Source organism: Protopterus annectens, chromosome 1.part0 (assembly GCF_019279795.1).
Source record: "Protopterus annectens isolate FY-2018-M chromosome 1.part0, PAN1.0, whole genome shotgun sequence".
NCBI lineage: Eukaryota > Metazoa > Chordata > Ceratodontiformes > Protopteridae > Protopterus > Protopterus annectens.
In genome coordinates, this window is record NC_056725.1 from 694,773,815 (window position 1) to 694,800,565 (window position 26,751).

Sequence of the window (26,751 nt, forward strand, 5' to 3'; positions counted from 1 at the left end):
GCATGTCCATTAATTCCGGGTTGGACATGGCCTTGTATGTCAGGCACATGTCACCTCTGAGCAGACGGTATGCGACTGAATAGAGCTGGAATTTCTTCAATCTGGCAGCATATGACAGATTTTGGAGTCCTTTATCCTTTTGGTGAGGAACTTTTGGGGTCTCTCCAATTGCTGCAGATGTCGGGTGAGATACATCCCGAATGGGGCATTGTACTCGATCATTGGTCTGATAAGTGAAGAGTACAGGGGAACAATGACCTCACTAGCTCTGGATGTGAATCCCTTCATGATCAGGTGGGCAATGTAGAAGGTCTTTCTAACCACTTTAGCAACGTGAGTGTCAAAAGAAAGGCCACTGTCAACCTGGGTCCCCAGGTCCCTGATAACCTCTTCTGTGCTTAGTGGATTGCCACCTATATGGTAGCCTGGGGTTACCTTGTTTTTCCCGAAGGGTATGACTATACATTTTTTGGCGTTTAACTTCAGGCCATGGCTCTGGCACCAGCTATCTGTTTCCGTGAGTCCCTTCTGAAGGATATCCGTGTCCGATGCACTTTCCACTATGGCGCCCAGTTTGCAGTCGTCTGCAAACTTTGTCAGCCAAAGTCCTCCCATGTTGGCCTGTACTTCTGAGAAGTAGATGCCGAACAATAGGGGCCAAGGACCGAGCCCTGTGGGACACCACTTGTGACTGGCTTGGAGTCTGACATAGCGCCAGCAACTCTAACCCTGTGGGTTCTGTCCTTAAGCCAGTTTGCAACCCATCTTGTGACATATGGGTTTACATTTAAGCTGGTAGTTTTTCTACAATACCCGAGTGGGGTATTGTGTCGAAAGCCTTTGCAAGGTCAAGGTAGGCTGTATGAACTGCCTTTCCCTCATCAATGGCCTTGGTGACTGTTTCGAAGAATTCAACCAAGTTCAAAAGGCATGATCTGCCCTTGACGAAGCCAAAGTGGGTCGGGTCCAATGTCTGCAAGTCCCCTATATCTTTGTTTATGAGCTCCATTATGATCCTCTCCATAGCTTTGCAGACTAGACTTGTTAAGCTTATGGGGCGGTAATTACCAGGGTCCGTAGAGGCACCGCCTTTGTGGAGTGGGACCACAGTTGCCGTACGCCACTCCTTGGGCACGTATCATGTGGTAAGGCTGAGATTAAACAGCTGCCTTATGTGTGGGTTTAATTCCTCATTTAGCTCGTGTAGCACACAGCCGGGGACACCATCCGGTCCCATTGATGCTGTGTTTTTAGCTTTAGAGACAGCAGCTTTCACCTGCGCATTTGAGATGTCTGGGAGGCTACACTCCGTTGGGATAGTTATCTCTCCTTTAGGGGGGAGAGGGGGGTGAAGTTTGCACTGAACCTGTCTGCCAGTATGTTGGCAATGTCTGTGGGTTCAGTGATTTTTGTATCATTTTGGACTAATTCTGAGCATATCTGGGAGTTTCCACCCAGGGTCCTAACATAGCTGAAAAAGGCCTTATGATTGTCCTTTGAATCCATGGCAATTTTTCTCTCAAAATTGGCCTTAGTTGATTTTATGAGTGCTCGTATTTTTTTACTAATAATGATCAGAGGTGACTTCCCTTTTATGGATTTTGTTCTATCATGTAATAGCTTTCTCCTCTTATTGTAAAGTTTGTTAATGGCTGGGGTCCACCAGACTGGATGTTTGCCCTTTGTGGAAAGAGTCTTGGTTTTATTTGGGATTGCCTGATCCATTCTTAGTTAGCAGGTGTATCAAAATAATTGTAAACTGAACTAATAAACATATTTTCTATCAAAACTTAGTTAAGATAAATATATATATTTAGACAGAATCCCAGAAGGTGCGATAGGTTAATGCTGCTAGTGTTCTTTCTTGATAAGATGCAGACTTCTACCTGCTGGTGTTCTTTCTTGATAAAATGCAGAAATCTCCTTGTATTATTTTTACACGTATCATTTTATGTAGCATTTTTTTCTGAAATTGAACAAACATACAGAAAACAAAAGATGTTCCAAAATCATTAGTGGTACATCAGTTGCCTCACAGCTCTTTGTTCTTTGGTTCATTTCCCAGCTGAAGTGCTTTCTGGTCCAAGGCTGCATATCGTCTCTGTATCCATGTGGCATGCAGGTTTTTGTTGTGTCTCTTGTTTCCTCCCACATATTTAAGGCATGCTGTTGGGTGAAGTGGTGAGCCTCTAAACTCTCAGCTGGTATGGTTGTGCATTCTGCAATATACTGACATCTCAACCAGGACTGTCTCTCTGCTTTTTGCTTGCTGATTGCCAGCCCCTCACCCCCACCCCACAAATTGACCCGTACAAAGTAGATATTTGAAAATGGAAGAATGATGTTTAATATTCAGAAGTAAAACTGTAATCCGCACTGCCAAAAAACATGCACAAACAGATACACACACTTTCTGAGTTACTATTCTGAGACAGGCTTAAGCACAGATGTTCTAAATTAAATGATAAAGTCTAGAGAATACTGAGGAACTAGACATAGCCTATTAAGAACAAATGCCTTGCACTGATTGCCATTTGTGGAATAGCACTATTGTTTTCTTCCTTCTCACAACACAGCTGAGCTCCACTTCAAACATCAGTACAGTTGCATGGTCGGAAAGTCTTATTTTTATTACCTGATAATACTGGAGCTGACTGATTTTTTTGTATGTGATTTCCTGTAATCAAATAGCTGCATAACAACAACCACAAACAAGACAGGTCTACATTACCAAAGTTTCCATGGTAGTTAGGCTATTAAGTCTTGTTAACACGGGGTCTATTTACTACTCCAAACCTCACTAAGACATAATTACATTGTTCTTTGTTACTAATACATAATCTACCATTCTGTTTCTCTTAAAATTATTTCTTCAGGTGATTCAGCTGTCATAAACTGTCACACCAAAATGTTCTTTTCCCAGAGTGAAATAACTCTTATCTGAACTTAAAACTCATATCTGTGATCCTTAATCACATGTGAAATGTACAGATTAAAACACTGAGCTTTCTTATTCATAGATGTGTTCTGAAGTGGTTACAAAGATCAACTAAGAAACGTTACAAAAACTGTTACTGTGAGCTGTTGTAAAAGCAGTCCCAAAGCAATGCACATATAAAAATGTGAAAGAATCTACTAAAATAAGCAACCAAAAGTAGAATAAAAGAATGATTAAACATCAGATATTTCAGATTTTATTTCATTCAACAAGAATCATAAAGACAGCTTAAAACATTCTTCAGTCATCACTGATGGGCTATGTATTACAAAGCCATCCATGGATTCTGTAGAGCAGCTTCCTTTGTTTATTTTCCCTCATTAACTGTTAAATGCCACTGTGATACCGTGCCTTTAAGCACTGCTCATTTTTATTTGATTCCAGGCTTTGCGATGATTCTTCAGAGACATCTAGGAAAAATGGAAACAATGACCATGAAATATCTAAATGGTATAGTAATATTATTTTCCTGAAAACGAGACTTCCTCATTTACAGGGATAATATGTATACTTCTTTGTTTTAAGTAAATAATAAATTATTGTATTCATACTGAGATGAGCAAGAAATTCTTGTCAGCTGTCCAATGTATATCTATAGGATTAATTTATTCTGCTTCTAAAATGTCACCCATGTCTTAGGCTATCTCTAGGATATTCATGATCAATGCAAAGCTGTCCGTCACTAATGACATTAAAAAGATATTACATTTCAGTGATGAATACACAACCTCCCTCTAGCATTATAAGTAACATGCATGGTAAACAAGACTGAAAACCAGTGTTATCTGGGCAAAAAGGGGCTGACCATTATCATTGCTCTTGCTGCTACATTGGATTTTCACAACACTCTTTTAAAAAGCAATGATGGGAATGCATGTTTGTATATGCCAGCCTAGAGGATTTACTACAAGTGCATGCATGGTATTAACTTGGAACACACTTGCTCCCATCCACTTGGTCTAAAGGTCAAGTGACATAACTCCCATTAGCCCAATCTTACTTAGTTACCCAGGCCTCTCACCACCCAACCTTATTAAACTGTATAATCCAACCAGAGCACTAAACTCTAACCCTAAACTCCCACCCAGTTCCAAACCTTAACCCGAGTCCTGACTCCCTAACCCTCACCTTAGAACTCTACTCATCATCCTCTCCCCATAACCTAAAATCCTTAATCACTCCCTAAACCAAAAGCTCCAGTCCCCCTCCTTACACCTAACACTTCCCGCTTACTCCTTAACCTTAAACTCTCCTCCTTCCTCGAATAAACCTAAAACTCTACTGCTATTCCCTGACCCTAACTCTCCCCCCACTCCCTAACCCTAAAACTCCCGTCCCACTTCCTAAACCTAAACTAGTCGCTGTCTGAAACCCTGGGCTACACTCCCAGTCCCAACTCCTTCCCCACAGCTACCACACTTACCTTGCTCAAACTTGAGTAATGTGATCGGACAAGGTGAAGCAGATCCACTCTCACTCAGTACACTTAACTGCTGCAATTTGCTTGAACTCATATTTAAGTTCAAGCCCGAATGGCAGCTCATGTGAACTACATGACGCGAATCCCTGTCTGACATAATGGTCTTTGAGCCCCTGTGACTCTGGTACTTACAGTAGACCTCATACTAGTTGATACATACATCCTAAGAGGGTTTTGATAATACTGGGATAAACAACATTAAGATTAAAGTTTCTCTCTAATTGCTGGTGCAAAAAAGTGTTTTTGGGGAGTCTTAGAAATGCAGGAGGTATAGCATTGCTGTGAAGAATAATTCTCATATGTACATTTGCAAGGGATGCAACTCAAGAAGTCTGTCAACAAATCTGACATTCCTGATAAATCACCAGCATGAATTCAGAGTGTTTCTTTAAATCATGAGCCCTATAAATCAGTGCTTTTTGGCACAAAGTACATGTCTTTGACTGACTGTGATTATGGTGGTTCTAGTAAATAACATGGCTCGAGTTATTACCTTCTGGAAAGCTAGTACTAAATTTAAATCTGCTCTTAACTCAGAAAAAGTCTGTGACAGAAAGCATCTTTCAATGACCTGGCCCTCTGTACTCTGTATAATACTCTGTGTCCTACCCATCCTTTTGTGAGCATATCCATAGTAAGACAATGTGTAGGCTCATACCTCTAGAAGGCTACCACTTTCAAAAGTGTTTTAAGAAAATCAATCACTTTAATGGCAATTTAACAGTGGCCTGCTAGACTGATTTGATTAGGGATGGTGATTTGTAATACCCTGTTAAACTGATTTGGTTGGGCGGGTCATGCGTTTTGAAAACACTGGCCTATTTGTGCATGGATCTATCATGTAAAGACAGGCAGCCAGAACCTACAAAGTGTGAACTTTTTGTTGAATAAGGCTTACTTAGTAAGGTGGGACATCTCTTAGAATTTTTTCTGTTTTCTCAATTAACAGAACATGTTATTTATGTACTTAATTTGTTTAACAGAGTAGGCCACTGATCCCAGTTGACCTTTTTCAGACCCAGCCTGGGAGTAAAGGCTCAAATACAAGAGACAAGTTACAAAGTTTTAACAGTGCAAGTTAGGAAAATAACACATTATTTAATTAAACTAGAACTGAATAATTACATCTGCCCAAAGCAGTCACACATCTGAGTCCACATTTCATAGGATCATAGGAAGTTACTAGGCTAATGGCCCTAGGCCCTTACAAGGCTAGCCAAGTTCTACCCTTATTTCCACAATCAGCACCTATTGCCCCTGTCCAAGAGGGACACAGGTGGACCCCCTGGCGTGAACTTACAGTTACCCATCCAATCATCCAGACTGCATTTGAAGAGGGCCAATGAGGTGCTCTGTTTGAAATGAAGTGGGAGTCTGTTCCAAAAGTGTGGTAACATCTGGGAGACAAATCTGTCCCTCCAGCAGGTTTTATTAATGTCACATACCAGGTTAAGTTCTTTAGAGCGAGTAACTCATGTACCACTTGACATGCAGATATGCAGCATTTCCAATAAAGCAGGGTCAGAAATTGCCGTATATGCAAAGCAGAGATCACCTCTGAGTAGTCTGCATGAAACAGAATAAAGTGACAGTGATTTCAGACGATCCCCATAAGACAGATGCTGAAGACCTTGAATTTCCTTGTGAGGAACCTTTGTGGTCTCTCCAGTTGCTACAGGTGCTCAGAAAGGTATATACCAAAAGAAGCATTGTACTCAATTATTGGCCTGATGAGAGAAGAGTACAGGCAGGTTATAACTTTTTTTTTCTTTTTGATGGGAGTACTTTGAATGGGGCCATGGAAAACAGCATAGATAGGCATACATGCTACTGTGCCTGAAATAAGCCCCTTTGAACATGAAGTACTTAGAAAAAGTCCGCAAAATATGAAATTGAAATGTAATTTGATGCCATTGTATCTCAGGACTATCCTATTACACTGTACAAGTCTAATACACAGATGAAGATCCTGCACATAAACAGAGCCCCCCCCCCCCACACACACACACACACACACACACACTATCATATATAATAATATTTGGATTAAAGTGGAGTCAAAGATTGAAGGGTGAGCATATAAACATGTTTTATATAATTATCTGGTTCAGGCCACTGAGATCCAGAATTAGTATTAAATTCCAAGTCTTTTGATGACTAGAAAAGAAAATAGGAGTACATCCTTTTCCTCCAGTACATCCTTGTCCTCCAGTGCTCTTTTGGGACATGTTGAAATATTCTGTTCCTTAAGAAATATATCAGTTCTACTACTATTTGAGCATTTTTATTTATTTTTATTAAGCATTAATGTAGAACAAATGTAATACAGAAGTAAAACAATACTAAGAAAAGACAAAAAAAAAAACATAAAAGAAAACATGACACATAAACGCCATACAAATAATGACAATTTTGACAAAAAACAAAAATGCATGATACACTAAGACTTTGTAATATATCCACTGCTGCAAACTATACATCCTTCCATTCTTTAAAATAGTTTCTTAAATGTAGTTGCAATTTTAAATGCATTAAGAAATTTCATTGTAACAGCTAAAGAAATGCTTAACATTGATCTCAGTAAAGTTAAATCACATGGTGGAATTTTAATGACTGGAAGTCAGAAATCTTCCTGCATTACTGTTATTGTTCCTATATGAACTATCTGGTTTGCTGAGTATTAACTATTGAAGTTTGCTGTACTGTTTTTGGTTTAAACTCCACAGAGTATTCACCTGCTGGTAGATCCAGGATGTACCAGTCTTTGCTGCCAATTATCCTAGCATGCTAGTGACGTGAGAACCTGCATCTCGGTTACTCTATGTGGGCTTGAAAGCAAGAAGACAATTAGAATAATTTGAGCCACTACCCAATGGTACCATAGTCATATTCCTGGGTGCTCTTGCAAAAGAATTGTTACAACTGTCTGGAATTGCCTATACCAAAAATGGTATGAAACAGCTGATAGATAAAAAAGTTGTCAGTGCACCCAGAAAATTCTGCTGTAAAACTCAATGAGTTGATGGTAGATGCCTGCTACAGCTTTTTTTTGTTTGTTTAATATTTTGCCCCCCATCCCCCACCCCCAACACACACACACACACTCCTAATCATCAGACCCCCACTCACTTTTGTAACTCATTTGTTCAGCACCTGGGCTGGCCACATCTACACTGCCAGTGGGGCAAAAATCAAGTGAAGGTGGGTTGTCTTCAAAAAATAGTTCACAATTTTTCATTTCTGACCTACTCTTAATCCCATCCCATGCCCAGTATACAATGACATTGTTGCAATTATATGAATGCATGCTATCACACACCCATCTGTGCAGATGATCTACTGGCTTTACCTCAATTAATATGAAGTTTATATTCTAATGCCCTCCAGCCTCTATCAGAGGCTTAAAGTTACAATCATACATGAAACCCTATCCTTTCCTCCACTGTGGGTGAGCCAGCAACTAAACCACTCGTCTTCCATAATGGAAGGGTGTATCAAGGCATCTCCGGACAGGGTAGTATATGTAAAAATGGTGTCCAGGATGTCTCTTTTGATATCTTATACACAGTCAGTCAAATCTGAGTTAGGTATGCCTATGAAAACAGACCACCTGCTACTATAAAACAACTTGCCACAATGATTGCCTTAGAGAGTGTCTGAAGTGCACATAATGTGATCTTGTAAGCCATTACCAAAGGAATAAATTAGACCAGCAGCTGTAGCATCAAGATTTCTTTAATCTGATGGTATTAATGCATAACTTTAACAATTGGTTTAGCTATTGAAGTCATTCCATAGAGGTCTAATACTTGTCAGCCTGGGAGGACATGGGTGAAAAGCCACGCTGATTTGCCAGGGATGGTCTTCACCCTTTACCTCTAGATTTTCAGTTACTAGCCAAAACATTAGCCCTATAGTGCCTTTTTTAGGTAATGCCAAACAGAAAAACATTCCAACTTAATAAAAGCTACTCAGGACAAGCTAAAGGTGTTACTGCTCAATGCTAGGAGCCTCAGCAAGAAACTGCACTCTCTGGAAGCTCTCCTCACCCTGGAGAATGCAGACATCTGTGAAGTTACTGAAACATGGTTCAAAGCCACAGAAAGCACTCAATAGTGTATAACTATAATGCCTTTCATACATTCTGACTACCCACTGAACATGAAAGAACTACAGGTGGAGGTGTATCTATCTACATAAAGCATATTCACACCTCAAGTCTGCTCAAACAATATGATATGCTTGAACTACTCCATGTCCAACTAACCATGGGAAAATCCATTACGATATTCTTGCTATCTACAAGTCCCTCACTGTGAACCAGGAAACCCATACATCATGCCTTAAATTATTAGAATCACTCACCATCCAGCCCAATAACATACACATGGGTGATTTTAACTACCCCTCCATTAATTAGGAGGCACATATGACCACTAACATGCAGGCCCAAAGATTTCTTGACTTTGTACATTCAAATGCCCTGGAGCAGCTAGTGTGCACTCCTACTAGGGGAACAAATATCCCAGATCTGCTACTCACAACTACAGGAGAGTGCTGCCCCCTAGTGTTATAGCCTTACTAATAAGATCAGATCACAAAGCATTCTCCCTTGAAATAAAGGTAAAACTAGTCCCCCCACCTATCCCCAAAAACTTTAAGAACTAGTTTCCAAGCTCCCCCAAATCCAGAAAACACAGAAGCCTATACAGAGGCATACACAAAAGCCCTGTAAGACCATATAAACAACTCCATAAAAATGGCAGTACCATACCGAAATAAACTCAGGTCAAACTGCAAAAACAAACCACCTTGGTGGACCCCTAGTAGTAATAGGTTGTACAACAAAAGAAATAAAATCCTGTTGAGAAGTAAGAGGGAGTGTGTTCAACAGAGAAATGTCCCTCATTAGTCTACACAAGTGAATCAATATACTAATCAAGTCTCTTAAAGCAGACTTTGAGGTAAAAATAGCCTCCAAAGCCAAGGATAACCAGTCATAAGGCATTTTTCAGTTATGTCCACAATGTTAAGGGCAACACCCAACAATGTGTGGAATTAGTTGTAGATGGCATCACCTATACTCAGCTGGAGGACACAGCATATTTACTGGCTAACAAATCCAGCTCAAATGTCACCTCCCCATCACCCCCAGCTCTCCCCCCAAAAAAACCCTCTACCCCTCCACCGCCACTTATCACCAAAGAACAGGTTGCCACTGTGCTCTCCAAAGTTCAAAACAGGGCTTCAATGGGGCCTGACAATATACCAGATTGTCTCTTAAACAACTTAAATCAGTACTTACAGGTCATTAGGATGTCTTTTTAACCACAGCCTCCAGACTGGCTTTGTTCCAGTAGAGTGGAGGACAGCAACAGTCATCCCTCTGCATAAAAGTGGACCATCTACTGACCCAGGAAATTATAGACCCATAAGTTTGACTAGTCTTACATGTAAAGCCATGGTAAATATTGACATAGGAGACCGCCAAACATTGGACCTGACCCAATTTGGCTTTGTCAAGGGTAGGTCATGCCTACTAAATCTGGTGGATGTCTTTGAGAAAGTCACTAAGGCCATGGATGAGGGTAAAACAGTACATACGACCTACCTCGACCTGGCCAAGGCATTTGACACAACTTCCCATACAGGTATTATAAAAAAAAAACTCACAAAACTTGACATAAATCCCTATGCCACCAGATGGATAGCCAATTGGCTCACGGACAGGACACGTGGTGAATCCAAATTCCAGCAATAGGCCAGTTACTAGTGGTGTGCCACAGAGCTCAGTATAGGGATCACTCCTGTTCAGAATATACTTCTTTGAAGTCAAGGTAAATGTGGAAGGCCATTGGATGACAAAGTTTGCCAATGAATGCAAGCTGGGGCAATCACTGAATCCTCCAGTGATGTAGCTATCCTTCAGGAGGGTCTACATCATACAAATAATTGGTGCCAGAACCATGGCCTCAAGCTAAATACAAAAAAAATGCATTATTATACCCTTTGGGAAGAAAAATTCCCCTGCAAATTACAACATCAATAGTACATCCCTTAGAGTGGACTCAGAGGTGAGAGATCTAGGTATACAGATAGACAGTAGCCTTAACTTTGACTGCCATGTGTCCACAGTGGTGAGAAGATCCTTTATAAGGCACAATTTATAAGTAAAGGTATGGCATCCAGATACAGGGAAATTATAGTCCTGCTGTACTCAGCCTTCATGAGACCAATAACTGTGTACTAGGCACTTAAAACAGCTGAAGCCACCTCAGAGGTTCCTCACAAAGAAAATACATGTAAACAACATGAACTAGGCAGACAGACTAAAAGCCCTATCCCTTTACTTTGTCTTCTACTGATTATTAAGGGGTGATCTATGCTTGACCTGCAAGGCACTCACAAATCCAGCCCTGATGAAATTGCTACACACCCACAAGTCAAACAGCACAAAGGCCACCTGATCTAGGGATCTAAACAGTCAGCCACTCAAACAAAACATGCTTGAGAGACAGATATGTGTCACAGAGATTACCCCTTCTTTGGAACAGGCTTCCTATTCACATTAAGCGGAACCCTTCCCTGGCCTTCTTCAAACACATTTTGCATCAATGGATGGAGAATCACAAATTCACACCTTGGAGTAATGCCTAAGTCCCTTACGGACAGGGACAATCTGTAAGGTACTCAATGCACAGGTACAAATGCATGCTATTCTCTTGCCCCTAGGGGCCAAATATTGAGTAAAATCACATTATATTGGCTAGGCTTGTAAGCGCCCTTAAGCCGTTAGCCTAGTAATCTCCTATGAACCTACAAACCTGTAAGTCAGTGAGAGCAGTGTGAAAAATAAAGTTCACAATTCTGATACTATACTGTGGAGCTAAAGTTGTAACACTGACTTCTCTGAATGAATGGCAGACCTATACTATAATTAAACATCCTCAATTAATTAATCTGCCAAGGCAGAAAGAAGTTCATCTATTACACTAAACTAGGCTTTCTTCTAAAGTAAAAAAAAATTGTAGATAGGTTATTTAAGATTGGACTTACACAGCTATATCAACAGATCTGAGTATGTGACTTCTATTTTTGTTAAAAGGGGGTTGGAATAGAAATGTTTGCATGGAAAAATGTTCAGTGTTAGTGAACTGTGGGGGGAAGAAGATATTAAAGACAACTGAAGCTTTAAAAGACTTGGAAAAAAAGCATTATACAGTCAGCCATCTGGAATCACTGATGTCAAAAGAACATTCTTGCGTTAACTTTGCGCAGTGTCCTCTGGACATCTGCTGGGTTAAGGGTGAGAATCTTCTCATTATGACCGATGGGAATTTTCTTCACTATTGTTCTGTTCCCTTCCTCAGATCTGCTGAAGTAGACATTCAGCTTATTTAGGAATTCCTTGTTGTCCTCACATTGCGAAGACAGAGCTCTGTAGTCATTTATGGCCTGGATACCCTGCCATAGGTGCCTGGGGTCTTTCTAGTCAGAGAAGTAGTTCTGGATCTTTCTGCCATAAGTGCATTTCCTCACTGCCTTGTTCAGATTTGCTCTGGCTGTTCTGAAGGCTTCCCTGTCTCCAGACCTGAAGGCTGCATTCCTTGCTTTCAGTAGCTCATACACCTCTCTCATCAACCAGGGTTTCCAGTTGGCTCGTGTGTTGATGGTTTTGGTAACTGTCACATCCACACATTTCGAGATGCAGCCCATCACTGCCATGGTGTACTCCTCCAGGTTGATACACTGGCTCTCAGTAACCACCTCCTTGAATATGCTCCAGTCTGTGCTCTCAAAATAGTCCTGGAGTGCTGAGACTCCACCCTCTGGCCATATTCTTACTTGTTTCACTGTTGGTCTCCCTCTAGTTAGCAATGGTTTATATGCTGGTATTAATAATAAGGAGAGGTGGTCAGAGCTTCCCATGTGTGGGTGAGGCACTGCCTTAAATGCCAGCTTAACATTGCTGTACATCTTCTCCAGTGTGTCCCCCCCCCCTTGTTGCAAAGTCCACATATTGGAAATAGTGAAGCAGAACTGTTTTCAAATTGGCCTGATTAAAGTCACCAGCCAGTATATGAACACAGTCTGGATTCTGGTTTTGCAGTTCATTTATAGCCTGGTATAATATGGTCATTGCCTCATCTGGACTAGCACTGGGAGGACTGTAGACAGCTGTGACGCAGATGCTGTTAAATTCCCCGGGTAGATAAAAGGGTCTGCATTTCAGTGACAAAAACTCTAGATTATCTGAACAGTGCAAGGATACTATCTCACAACTGGTACACCAGTTGTTATTGATGTAGATGCAGACACCTCCCCCTTTTGGACTTACCACTGAGAGAATGTATTCTGTCTGCTCTAAAAAGTGATAACCCCTCCACATGGACTATGCTATCATTAATGTTGGAGTTTAGCTAAGTCTGAATAAAAATAAGCACACGGCATTTCCTCACCTTGTTCTGAGTAGATAATTCCAGCCTTATATAGTTCATAGAATATCGCCTGTTAAGCTCAGTTTGCTAGACCGTGGTGATAATAATGCCAAGGTCACGGGTTCAATCCCCATATGGGCCAGCTTTAGGGATCTCTTGTGGTCTAGTGGTTAGAATTTGGCGCGCTCGCTGCCATGGCCCAGGTTCAATTCCCAGTCAGGGAACTTCAATGGATTTTTATGAGTTTCCATGGTTATCATGTTCACCTCACATGCCAAAGGTCCCCGGTCCGATCCCGGGCAGAAATTAGAAGTTATGTACCTACCATAACGTTCCATGTTAGTTGTCTTCTTCTCACCTTCTTTCTTGCTGGATGGGTTCGGAGCCGAACCTCGGCTCCGACTCGGCCACTCTAAAAGCTCGAGAGCTAGTTTCACCGGCTCGAGGCTCCCTATATCCCACAATGCTAGGCGGTAACTTCCTCAGATCTTGTTTGAAAGCTAATACCAGCAATAAATTTCCATAAGGAACAAAGAAACTCTTCTAGGTCTGTCCTGGCTAGGGGGAAGGAGGGTGGGATGCAAGAAAGAAGGCGAGAAGAAGACAACTAACATGGAACATTATGGTAGGTACATAACTTCTAAATGTTAAGTTGTCAATCTCGCCTTCATTCTTGCTGGATGGGACCGCGTCCCTAGCACCTCATCCCGGGTGGCCTATCGGAACAGACTCTTGAGTACAGTGGAACCAAAGTTGGCCCGGTCTCTAGAGGCCAGATCCAACTTATAATGAGAAATGAAGGTATGGGGAGAAGTCCAAGTAGCTGCAGAACAAATCGAATCAATAGGCAGCCTATCTTGGAAAGCTACTGAGGTGGCTAAAGCTCTAGTTGAATGAGCCCTGGGTTTGGATGGCAACCGTTGATGTCTTATTTCATACACTAGGGTAATCAATGAAGTAAGCCATCTAGAGAGAGAGACTTTAGAGACTGGAAGGCCCATTCTACCTTCTGCATAAGAAACAAACAGTTGGTCAGATTTCCTGAATTGTTTGGTCCTGTCTAGATAGTACCTAAGCTGGCGATGAATATCTAAACTGTGTAACTTTTGTTCTGACCTATTAGAATAATTTGGGAAGAACACAGGAAGCTCAATGGTTTGATTCAAATTTGCCAATGAAGCTACTTTGGGCAAAAAAGACGGGTTAGTATGCAAGGAAACCCTGTCTTTATGAAAAACTAGATAAGGGGGTCGACTACACAGAGCATGAAGTTCAGAGACTCTTCTAGCTGAGGTGATAGCTACTAAAAAGAGTGTCTTCCAGGAAAGTAATTTTATAGAACATGAAGCCGCAGGTTCAAAGGGGGGAAGAATTAAGGATGCCAGAACCAAGTTGAGATCCCATTGAGGAGGAGGATCTTTGATGGGTGGTTTGAGAAGAAAGACCCCCTTTAAGAAGGCCTTGCAGAGTTTGTGAGACATGATAGAGGACTCTGAGACTCCAACATGAAAGTTCGAAATTGCAGCCAATTGAACTCTAATGGTAGAAGGGGACAAACCTGCATGGAAAAGTTCGGCTAGAAAGTCTAGAACTGTTTGAATAGAAGCAGTGAAAGGATCTATGTTCTTTGACTGCGCCCAAAAGGAAAAACATTTCCACTTGCTATGATAAATCTTCCGAGTGGAAGATTTATGAGAGGCAATCAAGATATCTCTCACTGAGTGAGATATCAAAGGAAGCCTGGCTAAGGTCGGAATTGGAGGAACCAAGCTGTGAGGTTCAGAGAGGGAAGGGAGTGGTGCAACTGACCCGACTGATGGGTCAAAAGGTCTGGAACTGGGTCCAGATGCCAAGGTTGTTCCAACAGATAACGGTGAAGAAAGGGGAACCAAATTTGACGAGGCCAGTAAGGGGCAATGAGGATCATAGAAGCTTCCTGAGCGATGGCTTTCTGTATCAGTTGGGATATCAGTGGGAAGGGGAAAGGCATAGAAGTCCCGGGCCAAACGTGTACTAGAGCGTCTCTGCTGGGATAGCCTGGTTGGGGAAAGAGGGTGAAAAAATCGTCGCACCTGCTGTTTTGGGGAGTAGCAAAAAGGTCGCAGCAAGGTCTGCCCCACTTTCGAAAAACTTTCTCCAACACTGAGTTGTTCAGAGACCACTCGTGAGGCATGAGAATAGCTCTGCTCAATTTGTCCGCAATCACATTGGACTTCCCGGGAATGTGCGTTGCTAACAGAAATCGCTGAGAAGAGATCGCCCATTGCCATAGTCTGAGTGCCTCTCGACATAGGGGATAAGAGCTGGTTCCGCCTTGTTTGTTGATGTACCACACTACAGACATGTTATCTGTTTGTATTGCTATAGTTCCTATGGGAAGAGAGTCTTGTAGGGCTTGCAACGCTAGGAGCACTGCTCTCATCTCTAGAACGTTTATGTGCAAGTGGCACTCGAACGGTTGCCACATGCCCTGGACTGTCCTGCCCTGGAAATGCCCCCCCACCCGATCAGGGAGGCGTCCATTGTCACTGTAGCAACTGGAGGGGGGGTTACAAAGGGTCTCCCTAGGAGGAGCTGAGGGGATGAGATCCACCAAGAGAGATGACTCTTGCACGATTGAGTTATCCGAATAGGATGGGACATTGGAAGGCTTTGATAAGACCATTGTGTGAAGAGCATCCATTGTAAAATCCTCATGTGGAAGCAGGCTAATGGTAGGAGAGGGATGGCCGCAGCCATAATTCCCAAGACTTTCAGGATCTGTCTGGCCTTGACTTTGTTGTTCTGTAAAAGAAGAAAGACCTGTTTGTGAATGTCTGCTATCCTCTGCTCTGTGAGTATGGCTGACATCTTGACGGTGTCTAGATTTGCGCCTATGAAAGTAATAACATGACAAGGCGACAAGACAGACTTTCCGTAGTTTACTGAGATGCCTAGTGCCTGACATGTGCGAAAGGTGTAGTCTCTGGCGAGGAGTAGGAGATGCCTGGTGGGGGCTGTAAGGAGCCAGTCGTCTAAATAAGGAAACACCTGGAATCCTTGACGTCTCAGATGAGAAGCTACCACTGCCATGCATTTGGTGAAGACTCGGGGGGCTGTAGTGCGACCAAAGGGCAGGGCTCTGAATTGAAAATGACTGGTTCCCAGCCTGAAGCGGAGAAATCTCCTGGAGCGTCATGTGATAGTATGCATCCTGGAGATCTATAGAGCACATCCAGCTGTCCCGTTCCAAAAGGGGAAGAATGGACTGCAGCGTGACCATCCGGAACTTTGTTTTCTTGACAAACTTGTTCAAGTTGCTGAGATCCAAAATGGGTCTCCAGTCCCCTGTTTTCTTTGTGGTCTGCTGTCACTGGTTGAATGGCTCTTTTTGCGAGCAGCTTTGAAATTTCTAATGCTGCTTGTTCCCTTTGACTGGGTGGAACATCTGGAAGGGATTTGTTGGACAGCTTCAGAACGAAAAGAAAGGGAATTCTGTAGCCTTCGGAAATGATAGACTGTACCCACTTGTCTTGAGTTAGGGATAGCCAGGCTTTTGGGTACAGTGGCAACCTTCCCCCGACTGCCTCCAAAGGTGGACAGTCGGGCAACATCTCAGGGATGCTGAAAGGGCTTGTCAGAAAAGGATTCTCGACTGCCTTGATTCTGCGGGCCCCCTCTGCCTCTGGGGCGGCATCTACCACTGTTGTTCCCCCCCTCTGCCTCTAGAGGGGGATCGACTCTGTGCATCAGGCAAGTCTCCTTGAGATTGTTTCCGGAACCACATCTTTCCCCCCTTCTGACCTTTGGGGTAAGGTCTAGAAGGAGTAGAAAAACGGACTCCGACGGCAGAAAGAGTTTTGCCATCAGTCTCGCACCTAGTCAAGGTTTCCTTCACTTGAGGACCAAAGAGGGATGATCCATCAAAGGGGGAATTAGTGAAGGACACCTTAAAGGGGTCCACAAAGTTACAAAGCTACACCTGTACCTGCTGCTCTACTTGCTCCATCAGCCGCATATGACAGGAGGCGCATGGAGGAGTTGGTGATAGAATTAAGGGTAGCCAGCTGAGAGTTCATCCTATCCTGAAAACCCGCAGCTGTTGGGTCCTTCAGCATTTCACTCGCTTCCTTGAGTAAATCTCTCTGAAGTCGAGTAAAATGGCACAGGTAATTCAGCGATTTCATTGTAAAGGTCGCTGACGAGAACATCCGCTTCCCATACCTGTCCATCGACCTAGACTCCTTGTTAGGAGGTTGAACAGGTACCGAAGGATCAGCTAGCTCCTTCTTGGTAGCTGCAGCCACCACCATAGCATCAACAGAGACGCCCTTGGTCAGAAATTCTTTGTCTTTGGGGGCCGTGATGAACTTAGAGGGTCTCCTGGGGGTGGGTTCCACTGAGTCAGGAGCCGCCCAAGCCTTCTTTGCCACCACTTGCATAAGGGGGTCAAAGGGAGGGGACACCCAGGAGGTGGAAGGGTGAGAGCCAAACGCCTCAAGATACACTGATTCATCCTCTGAAGGGTTGAGGGCTGGAAGAGGAGGAGATCCCCACAGGGGAAACTTGAGGAGCTGGCTCTCTACGGTCGGGGACAAGAGAGTGAGTAGAAATCACCTGAGGCACCATGGAGGGAAGGGCAGAAGGAGCCGACTGTGGATTAGAACCAGGTTCTAACACGCTCCTCATGACCTCAAAGGCACCCCTGTCGGGCAGAGCCGGAGGTCTCCATTCCGAAAAACTGAAAATCTCCCCCGGAACCGACAGTGATGGCTCCGAGGCCGATGTCGGAGCCGAACTCACCAGCGCCGAAGCACCGAGAGGGAGAGCGGGGTCGGACAAGGGTCCGATGCCACTCGCCCCCTCAGAGCCGACGAGGGAAGTCCGGCGCCGAGATTCTTCCAAGGAAGAAATCGGAGCCGACGACGGAACCGAAGACAAGGGTATCGGTTCCGACGCCACCACAGTCTTGGATCCGAACCGCCCCGGCTCCGAACTCAAAAGAGTCAGAGGAGGAATATTTTGAGTGGTGGGGATAGCCTTCGACTGTTGAGTCGGACTTTGAATCATTTGGGCTAATGCCTCGGACTTAAGAAGTCGACTCACTACTCTCTGAAGGTCATGGTCCGATAACCTGGAAGACCTAGAAGAGTGGGATCTATGGCTCCGTTCAGACAGCAAAGGTGATGCTGGAGCCGAATGAACGGAGTCGATAGATGGGGAACGGGACCTCTTCTTAGTTGTCGGCTCCGACAACTTTATCGGAGCCGACACAGCTATGTCTTCCTCGGCTCTGGCCGGAGCTGAGGACAGCATAGGTACCTGCATTCGAGATTCATCGGCTCCGGCCGGAGCCGATGTTCGAATGGACTTAGAGCCCCCAGAAGTCGGCTCAGAGGCTGGAGCCGAAGGTCTGGAGGACTTAGAGGGTCTCCCCGATGATTGAGTGGAGGGAGCCTCAGGCTTTAATAAGCCTCTAAGAATTAATTTATTTTTTCGCTCCTGCAGGACTCTAGGGCTGAAGCCATGGCAAACAGCAGATGAGTCCTGCAGGTGCAAAGGTCCCAGGCAGTAAACACAAGAAGTGTGACCGTCTGTCAGAGACATCTTCTGACAGCACGAGTCACACTTCTTGAAGCCTGAGACCTTTGATTCTTTGGACATGTCCAAAGAGAAGAATAAAATGTAATCACAAACACACACACACACACACACACACACACACACACACCGATTACACTTTAAAATAATAAACTTTAAATTATAACCTAGACAGTTTAAACTAAAAATTTCCCTACAAAAAAACACAGACACTCCAACTACCAAGGGAGGGAGAAGAGGGCCTAAAGCCCAAGGGAAAGGTTAGATAATTTAGGATAGGAAGGCTAATGAAAAATTAACTAAAGGGATAAAAGTATCTAACTATATAAAGTTATGAAAGGGAGCTACTTAAAGGGGGTTTCTGACTGACTAAACTGTCAAAATATTTAAACTAACCTGAGCCGGTTGAAAAAAGCACCTCGATCTCGTAGCGGCAAACGAGATCTGAGGAAGTTACCCCCTAGCATTGTGGGATATAGGGGAGCCTCGAGCCGGTGAAACTAGCTCTCGAGCTTTTAGAGTGGCCGAGTCAGAGCCGAGGTTCGGCTCCGAACCCATCCAGCAAGAATGAAGGCGAGATTGACAACTTAACATCAAAACTTTAGGGGTAATTGGCTAAGTTTAAAATGGCCCACAAGGGCAGTTAGTCTAGTACTAATCTATGAACCTATGTTACTTTCCAGTGATCGAACATTTGCCAGCAGGATGGATGGGAGTGCAGGCCTGTAGGGATTTGCTTTTAGCTTTGCAGTGATTCTAGCCCTAGATCCTCTTTTGCATGTTTTCTCACACCTCTTGGGTTTCCTTCTCTTACCATGATCCAAAAATGTTGTACATACCAGGCATTTTGTTCCATGTTTGAATAAGATCTCATCTCCTGTAACTCAAGATGGGCTGTAGGCCTCATAGGCCTCACAGACAGCAGCTCATTAAGCCTGTTACACAGCATTCCTGAGGATCAATTTTCCAGAATAGTCTCTTTATTATAAATAAACTTATTCTTAACAATCTTCCCTGATTTAGTTTTTTCTCTTAATTTAGACCTGGAATAGGACAAACAGTGCACCTTTCCTTGCTGAGGTGCAGTAGCAGCTGCCACATAGAGCACTGCCATTTTTTTATCTGTCCCACACGTTGAATTACACAAAAAAAAGATAACAACAGATATGAAGGTTATGTACTTACCATAACGGTAGATAAGTGTTCTTCTCTTTTTGTCTGGTTCAACTCCCCTCCCTCCTAGCCCACCAAGTTGTCATTGTAATTCTAGGGATCAGCCAGAATTCCTTTGGACCCTGTCTGATCCCTTGTATCTCTTACACTTTAGAGTGTTTATTCTATTTTCTCCTCATTCTGTTATGTAAATGGATATATCTATCTATCTATATGTATATATGTATGTGTGTGTGTGTGTATGTATGTGTGTGTGTGTGTGTGTGTGTGTGTATGTATATATATATATATATATATATATATATATATATATATATATATATATATACACACACACACACACACACACACACACACACACACACAGTATGACTTTTTATGATCAAACCAGCAAACTCCATCTGAGGTAATTCAGGCATGAGAGGGGAATTGGCAGTAGGGGAGGAGTCAGAACACTAGACCTGACAACTCACATGCTGAACCAGATGAAAAGGAGACAACATGGAGCTATCATTATGGTAAGAACATAAAAAAAAAGTTATGTACTCACCGTAACGTTCCATGTGTGTTGTCCATCTTCGCCTTCATTCTTACCAGGATGGGCTCGGATCTGACTCTGACTTTATACACAAGCTTGAGGTCTTCCACTAGCTCATGGCTAAACCCTATCCCAGCATGCAATAGAAAAGCTCCCCAGATCTTGTTTGCAGTTGTAATAAAAATAAAGGCAGTTTAATAATTCAGAGTCTAATAAAGAAGGCCAGAGAATAATGATACTCAGTTGTACCAACTCTGTCTTCCAGGAGTAAAAATGGCCATGGGAAGGTGGGTGGGATGTAAGAATGAAGGCGAAGATGGACAATACACATGGAACATTATGGTGAGTATATAACTTCTTTATGTGCTGTTGTCCTATCTCGCCTTCCTTCTTATCAGGATGGGACAGCGTCCCTAGCTCCATCATTCTTGGGTGGCTCAAGGGAGAATATGCTTCAGAATCGTGGAACCAAAAGAGGGCCTGTTCCTGGAGCAAATCGACTTTATAATGAGTGATAATGATATGAGGTCTTGCCCAAGTTGCCAAAGCTCAAATGGTATCAATTGGTGGTCTAGCCAGAAAAGTGGAAGAGGTTGCAATGGCTCTTGTAGAATGGGCTTTAACTCTATGGGGAAGATCTCTGCTTTGAGATTTATAGATGAAGGTTATACAATCTGAAAGCCATTTTGAAAGAGTCACTTTAGAGACTGAAGTACCTTTCTTTGAATCTGAAAAAGATATAACTAGCTGGTCAGAATTTCTGAAGTTCTTAGTCCTGTGTAAGTAGAAGCACAATTGTCTATGCACATCCAGTTGATGTAGCATGTATTTTGCCTTATTCCCATAATTTGGGTAAAAGACTGGTAGCGCTATAGATTGGTTCAAATTTGACTCTGAACATACTTTTGGCAAAAAGGAAGGGTTTGTTCATAAGGAGACCCTGTCTCTATGGAAAAGCAAGTAGGGGGGTTTATCAACCAGGCTTGCAGCACTGGCACTCTTCAAGCAGAGGTAATTGCTATCAGGAGCATAGTTTCCCATGTTAAAAAATTGAGCTCGCAAGATGGTACTGGCTCAAAAGGGGGAAAAATTAAACGAGATAGGATGAAATTTAAGTCCCATGGTGCTGGGGGGTCTCTGATAGGTGGTCAAAGTAAAAATGTACCTTTAAGAAATGCTTTGCATAGCGTATGAGACATGACGTTTAGGCCAGATTCACCTATGTGAAAACTAGATATCACTGGTAGTTGAACTCTAATGGTAGCCACAGCTGCACCCTCATTGAATAATTTTGCTAGGAATTCTAGAATGGAATTAACTGGGGCAGTAAAGGGGCCAATGTGGCTACGAGAAGCCCATAATGAGAATCTATTACATTTGCTTCTATATATCTTTCTCATTGAAGCCTTATGAGAAGAGATTAGGGTGTGTTTAACTGATGAAGAGAGGTTAGAAAACCTGGCTATGGTTGGAATCAGAGAAGCCAAGCTGTCAATTTGAGGGTCTGAAGGGAAGGATGGAGCATTCTTGATGTATGAGTTAAAAGTTCCGGAACTGTGTCCAGAATCCAGGGCTCCTCCCGAGGATGAGGCCATAGGAAGGAGAACCAGATTTGACGAGGCCAGTATGGACCAATGAGTATCAAGTCCCTTCCCAAACAAGTGGCTTTCTGATGAACTTTGGGTATTAATGGAAAAGGAGGAAAAGCATAGAGAGGATCCGAGGGCCAATCGTGAACAAGTGCATCCCTTGGTGACTCCCCTGGAGGGAGGAATAAGGGCAAAGTAGCTGCTGCATTTGGCATTCATGGATGTCGCAAAAAGGTCACAGCAAGGCTGGCCTCATTTGTGGAAAATCTTTTCCGCTACCTCCTGTTTTAGGAACCACTCATGAGGTATCCGAATCACTCTGCTGAGTCTGTCAGCTATCATGTTGGATTTCCCTGGGATGTGCTTTGCTATCAAAAACGTTGGGAGAAGGTCACCCTCTGCCATACTATCAGAGCCTCTCGACAAAGGGGGTAAGATCTGATTCCTCCTTGTTTGTTTATGTACCATACAACTGACATGTTGTCTGTCTGTATTGCAATAGTTCCCAGTGGAACAGAGTCCTAAAATGCTTGCAACGCTAGAAGCACCGCTCTCATCTCTAAGACACTGATGTGCACATGGGCCTCATGATCCTGCCAGGTGCCTTGGACTGTCTTTTCCAGATAATGCCCCCTTCCCATCTGAGAGGGGTCCGTGGTCACTGTGGCCAATGGCTGGAGAAGTACAAATGGTTGACCTAGCGTCACATGAGTGGAGTAAAGCTACCAATGAAGGTCCTTTTTGCAAGTTTCTGTTAGCATTATTCTGTGCGACATCGGCAATACCTTCATCGACCACTGAGTGGACAGCTGCACTGTAGAATTCTCATGTGTAGACGTTCTAAGGGGATCAAGGTTATTGCTGCTGCCATGGTCCCTAAGACCTTTAGGACTATCCTTGCTTGCACTTTTTTATTTGTGAGAAGATTTAGAACCTGATGTCATAGAACTTGAACTATTTCTGGAGGAAGTCTGGCCATCATATTTGTTGAATCCAATTCTGCTCCTATAAATAGGACATGCTGAGAAGGCAGCAAGGCAGATTTCTCATAGTTTATTTTAATTCCTAGGTGAGAGCAGAGCTGCATGGTGGTGTTTCTTGCCTTTATTAGTAGATGCTCGGTGGTGGCAGTTAGGAGCCAGTCATTTAAGTATGGAAACACCCGGAATCCTAGGTGCCTCAAGTAAGCCATAACTACTGCCATATCTTTGGTGAATACTCGGGGGGGGGGGGGGGGTTGTACTGAAAGGGCAGAGCTCGAAACTGGTAGTGACTTGCTCCCAGCCAAAAATACAGGTGTCTCCTGGATCACCAGCCCATTTTTATTTGGTAGTTCACATCCTGGAGATCTATCAAGCACATCCAATTGTCTTGTCCCAGAAAAGGGAATACCGACTGCGGTGTTACCATCCAGAACCTGGACTTTCTTACTGATTTCCTTAAATTGCTGAGATCCAGAATTGGTCTCCAGTCCCCTGTTTTCTTTGGAACTAAAAAGAATCTTGAGTAAATTCAAGAGCCTATTTAGTCTGTGGGGAATGTTTGGATGACTCTTTTGTCTAGCAACTTTTGAATTTCTAACATTGCCTGCTACCTTTGACTGGGTGGAACGTCTGGGATCTATCTTTTTTATGTTTAGGATGGGGAAAGAAAAGGGTATGCAGTAACCTCTGGATATGATGCTTTGTACCCATTTGTCTTTTGTTATTAGTTGCCAATTTTCTGGGTACAAAGATAAGCAGCTCTTGACTGCCTCCAGAGATGGACAGGTGGGGCCTCCTTTCAGGAGCGCTGGAAGGGCTTACCAAAGAAAGATTCTTTGTCACCTTGATTCTCCAGACCCCCTCTGCTGCATGGTCAGCGTCTTCCATTACTACTTCCTCCTCTGCCCCTAAGGGAAGATTCACCAAGTGTGTCCTGGAAAGCTCTCTGAGATTTTTGAAACAACATTTTTCCACTTCCTTTCTGACCTTTGGGATATGGTCTGGTAGGTAGGGGAAAATGGACTCCTACGGCAGACAGAGTCTTTCCTTCTTGCTCACATCTGGTTAGTGTGTCCTTGACTTTGGGCCTAAACAGGGATAAGCCATGAAACATGGCGTTCACAAAGGAAGATTTAAAAGGCTCCACAAAGTCACACAGGTGCATCCAAGAATGTCTCCTTGGGGAAATTCCTGAACCCGCTGATCTAAACGCTCCATCCGCTGCATAAGAAATCAATCTTATGGAGAAGTTGACAACTGAATTTAAGGTAGAGAGCTGAGAGGGAACTTTATCCAAAACCCCTTCAGCTACTGAACCTTGGAGAGTATCTCCTAACTTCTTTAGGAGATCTCTCTATAATCTGGTAAAATGGGTTAGGTAATTCAGCAATCTGAGGGCAAAAATCACTGAAGAAAAAATGTGCTTTCCATATCTGTCCATTGTTCGAGACTCCTTGTTTGGTGGAGGAACAGAAGAAGATGTCTCTGACAGTTCCTTCTTGGTGGCTGCCGCCACCATCATACCATCCACTGGGACTCCCTTAGTTAAAAAGATTTTGTCTGAGGGACCTCCTCAGAGCAGTACTCTGGAGAGGTTTCAGAAGAGTAGGGCGTGCCCTGTGGAGCATCTTGAGGCCTAGGATCTTTGCATCCCTGTGGAAGCGAGGATATAGAGGCAGACACTGGTGTTTTGGGGGGAAGAATGTCCAGAGATGACAGCGTAACTGCCTGTGGAAAAAGTACACTCATCAACTAAAAAGCCACCCACCCCTGATCAGAGGATATCCCTGGATTTGAAGAGGTTGAGGGAACTCCCGAGATCAAGGGCAATGGGGCCAAGGCTGATCTAGGACCTACGCTCACCTGAACCAATGCCCTGAGAGACAAGGTTGGATCTGACAACTGTTGGATCTGACTCACTTCCCTGGACCCAACTAGAGAGAGTCGGCTCCTAGACTCCTCGAGTTTTGATGGAGCCAAGGGCATCGGAGCAATTGTCGGATGTGAATATCCCAATATAGGTCTCGGATCTGAAGGTTCCACTAGAATCAGCCGAGGACATCCAGGCTCTGAAGTCCAAGGATGGATCAGAGGAGGAATTGGAGCAGAAGGGGAGGATGTGGTTGGATCCGAAGCCCTCAGGGTTGGATCCGATAACAACTAGGCAAGCACTGGTGTCCTCAACAGCCTTTGTACCACTCGATCCACGTCATCGTCAGAAAGACTCCTGGAAGACTGAGTCGAGGAGGCTGGATACTTGGAAGGCTGTAGAATGGGTGACCTTAGGGTCAGGGAGGACAGCACCAAGGCTAGAGACTGGTTCAGAATCTCAAATTATGTCAGCACTGAGACAGATGGTGTCGGGGCCATACACTTTTCAGATCTGATACACTTCGGATCCTGTGTTGAAATTTTTGCAACATTTTTTGATGGCTCCGATGGAGCACTGGATGAGGAAGATCTCTTCTCAGACTTATCAGACTTCACAGTAGGAGATTTGTTAGATTTTTGCAAACCCAGACCTTCTTGTATTGCCTCTGAGAAGGGTTTTTTAACAGTCCTCTCAATATTAATTTGTTTTCCTTCTCCAGGAGAGCTCTATGGCTAAAAGAATGACATATACAGCAAGACTCCTGCAGATGGACAGCTCCTAGACAATGGACACAAATTGTGCATCTATCAGTCAATGACATTTATTTATTTATTTATTTATTTATTTATTTATTTATTTACTGCAGTTTGATTACTGGGGAGGTCCACTGGGCCTGGAGCCCATTTTCAGTGAAGGCCAGTGGCGAAAAGCTCCAAACAGGAAACAGCAGTTAAAAAGTTAATACAATCACATACAGTTACATAAAAACACTATAAAAGTTATGTAAATATTCAGAGACAGTTTCATTGGAAATAACAGTTAGCAACAGAGAATAAATCTCAACAGTTTCAAATGCTTATGGAGGAAAATACTGGCTAATGCAAAATAAGATTAAGAGATTGCTATTTGGTTATCTGAGGAGAGAATTTAGTAGAGGTAAAGTAAGGTAAAGGGGGTTAGCCTGGAGAGAGGTGGCAGGATAGAGTGGGAGGAATGGGCTGCAGAGAGCAATTGCATTTCCTGTTTTGATAGAGATAAGAATGGAGGTGGTTTTTGAAGTTGTTAAGGTTGGTACAGGATCTTAGAGTTGAGGGCAGGGCATTCCATTTTTTGGCTAGAGTAAAGGATAAGAGTAGTTTACCTGCGGGGCGCTTTGGTTTTTGAACGAAGATTAGGTTTTGGTGAGAAGATCTAAGTGGTCTGGGGGGGGTATAAGGTTGTAGAATGTTAGGGAGAGCAGGGCAGTTGGTAGGGTGGAACAGTAATTTGTGGGCAATTATGATATGGAGAAAGTCAAGGTGGTTGGGGAGTTCGAGCCAGTTTAGGGAGTGGAGGGAGGAGCAGTGATGTGAGGAGGATTTGGCATTGGTGGCAAATCTGGAGATTTTGTTGTAGCACTGTTCCAGCTTGGAGGTAAGTGAGGAAGATAAGTTTGTGAGGAGGGGAGCACCATACAGAAGGGAAGGAGGCAGGAAGAGGCAAAGCTAAAAACACAGCACAGAAGAGGCAAAGCTAAAAACACAGCATCAATGGGACCGGATGGTGTCCCCGGCTGTGTGCTACACGAGCTAAATGAGGAATTAAACCCGCACATAAGGCAGCTGTTTAATCTCAGCCTTACCACAGGATACGTGCCCAAGGAGTGGCGTACGGCAACTGTTGTCCCACTCCACAAAGCGGCGCCTCTGGACCCTGGTAATTACCGCCCCATAAGCTTAACAAGTCTAGTCTGCAAAGCTATGGAGAGGATCATAATGGAGCTCATAAACAAAGATATAGGGGACTTGCAGACATTGGACCCGACCCAGTTTGGCTTTGTCAAGGGAAGATCATGCCTTTTGAACTTGGTTGACTTCTTCGAAACAGTCACCAAGGTCATT

General features: G+C 43.5%; 1 protein-coding gene across 1 annotated transcript in view; it reads right to left on the reverse strand.

Annotated features, from left to right (window-relative positions):
* Positions 1-3,178: 3,178 nt before the first annotated feature.
* The window catches only part of CCDC113 (coiled-coil domain containing 113), a 293,612-nt gene continuing 270,039 nt past the window's right edge, over positions 3,179-26,751 (reverse strand). The window contains exon 9 of the mRNA XM_044062236.1: positions 3,179-3,408. Coding sequence (XP_043918171.1) covers positions 3,352-3,408 — 57 coding nt within the window. The 3' untranslated portion in view covers positions 3,179-3,351. The remainder of the gene's footprint in view (positions 3,409-26,751) is intronic.